The sequence below is a fragment of the Ciona robusta genome, chromosome 12 (genome assembly GCF_009617815.1).
Source record: "Ciona robusta chromosome 12, ASM961781v2".
In the NCBI taxonomy this organism is placed as follows: Eukaryota; Metazoa; Chordata; class Ascidiacea; order Phlebobranchia; family Cionidae; genus Ciona; species Ciona robusta.
The window spans coordinates 2,517,630-2,527,091 of record NC_143246.1 but is presented as its reverse complement, the minus strand read 5'-3'; the positions used below and the strand labels follow the sequence as shown (position 1 = coordinate 2,527,091).

At 34.9% G+C, this 9,462-nt stretch overlaps 1 protein-coding gene across 1 annotated transcript; it reads right to left on the bottom strand.

The window, feature by feature from the left end:
* Positions 1-1,842, bottom strand: LOC149726445 (uncharacterized). The gene is made up of 2 exons (XM_089890343.1): positions 1,749-1,842; positions 1-1,568 (listed from the first exon to the last, which is right to left on the bottom strand). The coding sequence occupies exons 1-2, from the start codon at positions 1,840-1,842 to the stop codon at positions 115-117; spliced, it is 1,548 nt and encodes a 515-aa protein (XP_089746469.1). The 3' UTR covers positions 1-114.
* Positions 1,843-9,462: the final 7,620 nt, after the last annotated feature.

Sequence of the window (9,462 nt, the reverse complement as noted above, 5' to 3'; positions counted from 1 at the left end):
CTTTGGCCAGGCATACACGAAACAGTGTAAGTTGCTCTGTAAGAGCATTTGCTTAGTTTAAAGCTTTGGCCAGGCATACATTTGTGGAGGTCAACAGTAACGAAATCCACGTTACTACTTATGGGAACATGTAAAAGTTTTATTTGATTTTGCCTTGTTGATGTTTAATCCAACGCAGTTAACATGAAACCACTGGGGACACTTGGTGCACTGGACCCAATCAGTGATATTGTCATCCTGGTTTCTACATGATCCACAAACGTTAATATCCAGGGAGGACTCATGAGCAATTGTGCTCAATATATGCCCTCGGGATTCTTTTAGTCCAACATCTGGTTGTAGCAATGGTTTCGATTCTGTAAGCCAACTTGCGTACATGCAGATAACTGCACCACAGCTCATGTAATCATTTTGGAATGTCCGGCTTGTTAACATTGTGTTAATGGTGGTAATTTTAAAACCAAATTTACTGTGCAACACGTTGTTTAAAAATAATTTAGTTGTTTCAAGTTGTTTTGGCAAGTTTAGTGAATGCTTTCTGGGGTCTAAGTAAAGCAACTGCTTTTTCTTGATGTCGACAACCAGCAATACCCAATGAATTCTACTTGGGTTATACGGAATGAAAATAAATTTCATATTTTCTAATGTCATGTTTGCCCACAATCGCTTGACTGACATCCCGCGTTTCATACATTGCGCCACAGCTGAATCAGCAAACATGATGTGCTTGTTGTTTTGACATAAGCACCAAAGATAGCTGTCAATTATTTCATCATACAGCCAACCAACACGGAACTGCTTATCACACTGCCGTATTTCTTGTTTCTGTTGGGAGCTTATGTTCATCTCCAAGGACAAAAGCTGAAGATATGTAATAGAATATGGGCCACATTGTAATGCTTTGTCAGTTAGGTGTTTTTCAGCCAAGGTGTAGCATGGAAGAATTTTTCCCAAATTCGTCAGTTTTTGGTTGTTGGAATTTTGAGGGCCGTCAATTACATTGGGAGAATTTTCTGTTTGTTTCGGTTGCAATCCAGTGACTGCATGTAATGAAGACATGCTGTTTGCCACCGACCCATGTCTGCCTTGATATTTGTTCGGCTTAGGGTGCTTGCGTGGTAATTCATCACATAAAAATGATGACGGCAACTTTCTCTTTTTTGTCTTCACAGAAAGAGGAGGTTTTGATACCCGGATACCTTCTTCATGTCTGCAAGACTTTACCAAATTCTGTTCCACAGAATGTAATACTTCTTCGGCTTCCAACAAAGCCTGTTGAGAAGTAACATCATACAAGATATTTTTTATTCTGTTAATCCTTTCCACCAGGTGTTTAATAGTTTGTTCGGATGGTTTATTGTCATCAGATAACAATAATGTTGGTTTTGCTTTAGGAATCTCTACTGAATCAACCAAAGACAACTCTATGTATTTAAACTGGTTTTGTCGTTTTAAATTCTTTGTTTTATTTCTATCTTTGCCATGTTGACATTCGTATTTTGTGAACGATTTAACAACAAATGGGATGTTTTCTTGTGCATCCCATTGAACTTTACTTTTTCTTAAATCTAATAATAAAAATATATATTTCAGGATTATGTGAGATATATATGTACAAATAATTTACAAATTTACTAACATACCATTTTTTTTTCTTCTCAAGAAAATAAATTTGGTCAAGGTGTCCGTTTCAACATTTTGAATAGCTGTTGTAGCTTCTTGCAAAGTGTTAAACTTAACGATTTGACCAGCTTTGTTTTTATCTGCAGTTGTTTCCACCACAGTTTGTTTCTTTGGAAATTGAGTTGATAAAGAAGTATCTTTACCTTCCCTGTATAACATAAATGGAAACGTGGCTTTATATATAGTTGGATAAATGACCTAAACTATTTATATACACCCTGTGCCGGCAAATTACCATATAGTCAATTGGGAATCGAATTATAAAATAACAGAAAACACAAACTTATGGTTTTCTCTACAAGGTATGCATTAACATTTCTTAGCTTACAATTTGTATTTTCTGGGCTAAAAGGCAGAAGCATAAACCACTGCACCTAGCCCTGAATGACTAACAACTATAAAAAGCTTTAGTGCAGCACTTACATTTTCAGAAAATGAATCATGGGTTGAACAATTCTTGTTTTGCAAAGTAAATGTATATCAGTTATAAAATAACTATTTCGCTTTTACTAAAAGAGAAACAAATATAAGTTCGTACGAGTTCTCAACAGTAGATTGTTAACTTTTGCACAACACGTACCCCCACACAAGTAAAATGTTAATTTTTCACAACACATAACCCCACACAAGTAAAATGTTAATTTTTGCACAACACATAACCCCACACAAGTAAAATGTTACTTTTTGCACAACACATAACCCCACACAAGTAAAATGTTAATTTTTGCACAACACATAACCCCACACAAGTAAAATGTTAATTTTTGCACAACACATAACCCCACACAAGTAAAATGTTACTTTTTGCACAACACATAACCCCACACAAGTAAAATGTTAATTTTTGCACAACACATAACCCCACACAAGTAAAATGTTAACTTTTGCACAACACGTACCCCCACACAAGTAAAATGTTAATTTTTCACAACACATAACCCCACACAAGTAAAATGTTAATTTTTGCACAACACATAACCCCACGCAAGTAAAATGTTAATTTTTGCACAACACATAACCCCACACAAGTAAAATGTTAATTTTTGGACAACACATAACCCCACACAAGTAAAATGTTAATTTTTGCACAACACATAACCCCACACAAGTAAAATGTTAATTTTTGCACAACACATAACCCCACACAAGTAAAATGTTAATTTTTGCACAACACATAACCCCACACAAGTAAAATGTTAATTTTTGCACAACATAACCCCACACAAGTAAAATGTTAATTTTTGCACAACACATAACCCCACACAAGTAAAATGTTAATTTTTGCACAACGCATAACCCCACACAAGTAAAATGTTAATTTTTGCACAACACATAACCCCACACAAATAAAATGTTAATTTTTGCACAACACATAACCCTACACAAGTAAAATGTTAATTTTTGCACAACACATAACCCCACACAAGTAAAATGTTAATTTTTGCACAACACGTACCCTCACACAAGTAAAATGTTAATTTTTGCACAACACGTACCCTCCCACAAGTAAAATGTTACTTATTGTAAAAACCAACTCCTCCTGTAATACGAACGTATTCTATACTTTCTGCAACACATTTTTGCAGAAGGCATGCGAGCGACAATTAAAATAAGTGGCGAATTGACTTGTACCGGATTTGGCGTACTGGGTTAAAGTGGGAACCTTTTTTTAGCCGAACAAAGTTTTACTTGATGCATTTTAAGAAGTAACAAATTTATGACAGTTACGAGGACATTATGCATCTTCTTGGTACTCTCAAATTTTTATAACAAATATATAACCTCCACGCTTCACTGGAAACTTTTAACCAACTCCTTGTTGCAGTTGCCACAAGTGAGGATTATCATATTTTCTTCTAATACCGAATGTTTTGCACTTCTAGTTGCATTTAGTAAATTATTTGCCACACAGTGTAGTCATAAAATGTCCCGGCTGTTTTAAAATAGAAATCTAAAAAAATGAGTGTGGGTCAAAAACCTTTTGCGAGTCAAATGTGCGTCAAAAACTTTTTGCGATTTTTTTTTTAGTAAATTATTTGCCACACAGTGTAGTCATAAAATGTCCCGGCTGTTTTAAAATAGAAATCTAAAAAAATGAGTGTGGGTCAAAAACCTTTTGCGAGTCAAATGTGCGTCAAAAACTTTTTGCGATTTTTTTTAAACTAACATAATTTAACCCAAAAAGTCTGTGTGGGTCAAAAACCTTTTGCGAGTCAAATGTGCGTCAAAAACTTTTTGCGATTTTTTTAAACTAACATAATTTAACCCAAAAAGTCTAAATGTAAGCTGTGCTTTACAAATAAAAATGCTGTTTGCATAAATAAGACTAACTAAAATACTTATAAATTATTACTCAAGTCCTAAACTTTCTCATGTAAAAAAGTTTTTCTATGCCATAGATTTGCTTATACACAACAGTGGCATAAAACATCTCTATATAGATTTTTTTCTTAAAAAGTATACTTCACATAAACTACTCCTTGCTATTGGAAACCCGTTGTCACCTTTTCCGCCGTTGACAGACCAACTTTTTCTTCTTTCCGACTTCAATGAAAAAGAAAAGACGTTACGTTTTCACTGCTGCTTTCAGCGCAGTTAGGAGCAAAGTATGCCACTATACTAACAATTATTGTCGATAACATGTTACCTATACACAGACTGACGAAATACAGAGTACACAAACACCAAAAGCTACAAAACATCAATATAACGCAGTTCTATGTACAGCATTTATTCCCGCGCTTTCTTAAATTTTTCGAACAAAAATGGCGTCCAAATTGTTACGTTTCTTAACTTGTGATTTCTATGGACTTTGCTGCATACCACCCTAAATCTTGTTAATTTACTAGATGAAAGTGAATTATGCAAGAGATGTGTTAAGCTGGCGTGTAGGTCAGTCAATTAAGCAGGATGTAGCAGGCGCTGATGGGACATCAGAATTTATTCTGCTGTTTAATAAGTATGAATGTTATTTTGTTGGCAATTTTACACACAAATAATGGTTGTGTATGTTTACTAGGTGGTTTGAAATTGTTACGTGTGGGGTCGATTGTCCCATCTGGAATGCAGAAGACCAAAGACTGCATTGGGTTGAAAACACATTTATTACTTACTTAAAAGACTGGAGTAAATATCTAAATTACCGATAAAGTTTAAAATAAACAATCATAACTAACATTGTGGAATATACAATTTTAATTAATTAGGAAGAAGTGGATATAAATTTTCCAGGAGAGGAAAAAAGAATAATGGCAAATGCTACTTTTGATGGCTTAATATTTACAAATATTTACAACCATTAACATGATTGAGTTGACAAAGCGTCTCCTTCAAACCCAACGATTTGTTTGCCTAAGAGTACTCACCCAAGATGTGCTGGAGGCAACATTTGGAAATTTGGTACAGGTTTTGTAGTTTCATTACATCAGCATAAACTTCATATTTCTGTGCACAGAGATCCCACACGAGACATAGCAGCAATCCTAACATAGCACAAGTTGGATATGGAGTATCTTCAATAACACAAAGAAAATGCATTAAAAAGAAAGTTTAAAATAAACAATCATAACTAACATTGTGGAATATACAATTTTAATTAATTAGGAAGAAGTGGATATAAATTTTCCAGGAGAGGAAAAAAGAATAATGGCAAATGCTACTTTTGATGGCTTAATATTTACAACCATTAACATGATTGAGTTGACAAAGCGTCTCCTTCAAACCCAACGATTTGTTTGCCTAAGAGTACTCACCCAAGATGTGCTGGAGGCAACATTTGGAAATTTGGTACAGGTTTTGTAGTTTCATTACATCAGCATAAACTTCATATTTCTGTGCACAGAGATCCTACATGAGACATAGCAGCAATCCTAACATAGCACAAGTTGGATATGGAGTATCTTCAATAACACAAAGAAAATGCATTAAAACGATACAGGGAGCAAATACAACATATGGGAACACTAATGTTTGGACCACTGTTTGTGAAGAGCCACTGCCAAAAGTGGCAAAAAAGTAGCCATTAAAGTAGGTGACGAGGCTAAATATAAACAAATACTTCATTTACGTTTTATGTACAATATTTCTGTTTAGGCAATAAGATTATTTACCACACTTTTTTTTAAATCTCTACGTAAGGCAAGTGATCTGGACTTTAAACAGTATTTATTTAATGAAAATTTCGCAAAATTATGTCCAAGTACTTTAACTAATAAATTTGAAATGTATTCCATTATTTTAGACATATTTGTACCCTCATTACTTGTTCTCTGTGTAAGATACTCAACATAATGCTTATAAACCGCATCTTCCTTAACAGTTTGCAATAATCTGGTAAAATCAACATTACGAGCTGTAGTAGATGTTTCTCTGTTGTGCAAATAATAAATCCTACAAACTAATTTTTGAAAATCCTCATATGGACACTGCAGACTACTTTCTTTTTATACTCCATGGTTTTTAAGAAATTTCCAGAAGGACTATCCTTACACAGTAAATCTAATTCTTGTATTCTAAGATTTCTGTAATGTATTCTAAGATTTCTGTAAAAACATATAAATTTTTATGTAACATATTCTTAATAAAGTAAAACATTGAATTACCATTGTCTCGTTCATCAATTCCTCCAACATAGTTAATTTCCATAGTGGTTTCAAGTGAAACTATGGTGTCCATTATCTTTATAAGCAATAGCGGAGCATATCTCTGAGGCACTTGAAGTAGCATATGATCATTTAAACATAAAGTAGTGTAGGAGGCATAAAAACTGTTTATATTTTTTGAAAAGAAATCAGACTTTAACTGCTGTATGAAGTTTTTTGTGGTTTGTGTTATTGGTAGGCTGTGACTAACGCTTTCCTCTGTTATGCTGCATAGCTTGTATATGGCTTGTTTAAAAATATAAGTTTCTTCGTCTGCATAATGCTCCTCTGTTTCGTTATTATGAACATGTATCTTGTCTACTGTTGAAGTGTCTTCGTCAAGACAAGTGCTTTTCCCCTTTATTATATTAATTTTACTATACAATTGACTTAGTTCACTTTCCATAATTGCAGTCATTCGTTAAGTTCAACTAAAAAATACTGAAAATTTCAATCAAATACACACCTTTGCTCTTTTTACCTGAGATCAGTCAAGCGTGACGCGTCTGAAACATGTTCAGGAGGTTTTTTTCGCTTTATTTAAAATAAACTTTTGACAAAAATGCGGTAAAACAATAAACTGTATGTTTGATTCAATTTTTATTCATTTTTTTTAAGATCATAGGAACGATCTCCTAACATTAAAAATTTACCAAACTGTAACCGGGCGAGTTTAGTCTATTACATTTAAGGTGTCTATGGTTGAAGCCCCGGAACCTTCATTAAGGTCACACGCGGTACGCAAAGATGGAGCACTTTACGGGAGGACAGGACTCACTACCAACAGCACTCTATGAACGTCGCAACTTAGCTTAATGTGGACGTGGAACTAAGGTATGAGTTTATTTCGTTTTGTGATATGTTAAACAATTACTACGGCAGGGATTTGTATCGTGTCACCGCAAATGAAAAATTTTATAACGCGAAAAGGCGGCCTAGGAGCTTGTTTACAGGTGTGCTATTGATATGTTCCTTACTTAAATATGAAACAATTTTTATCGGTTGGTTTGAGGAAATTTCCAACGCTGTAGATCAGTTGACAACCACACGGAGTTCTGCGCGAAACTTCTCTACGCGCTTTGAAACCTATTTCACACTAGGAGAGTATCGCATAATGTACTGAGAATAGTATCGCATAATGTTCTGAGAATAAGTAACCCAGTTTATTGCAAAGTGCAGAGTTCAAATATCATTCTTAACATATGCCATAAACTTTTTGATGGGCTTCGAGACGTTTTGGCAAGTTGTACAACGAAACGATGCAGATATTTTATATAAAAACTTTTGTATAGTATGCGGCCTCTGTGGGTAGCACGGTTGATGCTGGCCATGAAAGGGTGGAGAAGAATTATATATTTTTTCTGCATTTATGACGATTGTTTTCAACGGCTGTTAGTAGCATAAAAGGAAGATACTCAAAACGAGTCAGCTTCAGTTTGCAACAAAAATGGAAAATATTTTGTTGAAATCTTTAAGCAAACAAGATTACGAATCCGTTAAGTCGTTGTTGGAAGACCACCCGGCAGTTTGTACATGTTAAGCAAGTAGCCTATAAAGGCCGAAGGCATCATCGTAAATAATGACACGGAAGTTGATGGATCAGCGCAGCAGTGGATGGATTGCGAAGAAAACCGTTCGTGCAAACAACACCTTCAGCAGTTTTATGATGCCAAATTAGGCAGTCTTTGTGGTACGTTTTTTCTGTTTTATTGTTTATATTCCTAAATTCTTTCGTTTATTCTTTAAATAAAACTGTTTATATTAAAGTTAATCCATCCGAATCACATTAATTAGGTCAAATGTTTATACGAAAAGCGGAATTGTAAAAATATACTTCGGTGCTAATGTTAGGATTTGGAGTAGCAAGATTGGCGAATAATAAAAATGCGTATTCTTTTCTGCCCGCCGACGGTTTTGTTAAAATCCATTGGTCCCAAAGTATGGGTCAAGGTAATTTAAATCTGACCAAACGATTTTTCTTTTTTTTCAAGCATTAGTTTTGTGGCAAACCGAGTGTTACGCGTTATAAATGCATAAACGCAGAGATATAATTATAAATATTTAATTGGGCTTAAATTTTTATAAAACTTACTCCACCGTTTCAATAAAACATCATTAACTTCCATAGCGATTTACTCCAGTTCCGACGTCATGTAGAGAAAGTTGTGAAGGTACCATAGTTAAAATATAGCCCACTGCATTTTTGTTGTTTGAATTTGTCGCAAATATTTAGCATACCCTGGCATTTTAAATGTTCTCCCCGTCTAGCTGCAAAAAAAACAAACAATTCTGTCACGCTTCGGGGTGTGCAATGATGTGTTCGTAAGGTACACTTACATCGCGATGTACTCTAGTTTCGACATCATGTATGCGACGTTACCGTAGTTCAAAATATAGCCCAATTTTGCCTACTGCATTTTTGTTGTAAACTTATTAGTACTATGCAAATATTGGGCATCATACCCTGACATTTTGAATGTTCTCCGCCTGTAGCTGTAAATTTTGGTTGTACTTAAACTTTTAGCTTTAAAATTCAGCCAAAGACAACATTATTGTTTCCCAACCAACTGGTGGTGTGTAGTACTTCGTCCACCAGTACGGATATCTTGCAGGTAGTGAAGTTTGTGTCATTGGATCATTAATACGTGGCCCACACTGCATAGAAGTCTAATTGCATCCCTTTCCGAGCAAACTGTCACCAGAACTGCCGAGTTTAATAAAGTCAAGTTGAGCTGTATTCTAGCGTATTAATCACAATTCTCAATGTATGTAACAAATGTTCAGCAAGTGTTTCAAAGCAAAACAGCCACTGTACAAACACACTATCCAAATGAAATATTAGGCAATACAAATTAATACAGTCGCAAAAATAAACGTTGTAACATGACCAACAAGGCTGTGCAAACTACACCCTAACTGGCCAGAAACGAGAAGGTGGACATAAATTACGCATTCTATCTGAAGTATAAGTGGCTCACACTGCGTAGAAGTCTAATTGCACCCCTTTCCAAGCAAACTGCCACCAGAACTGCCGAGTTTAATAAAGTCAAGTTGAGCTGTATTCTAGCGTATTAATCACGATTCTCAATGAATGTAACAAATGTTCAGCAATTGTTTCAAAACAAAACAGCCACTGTAC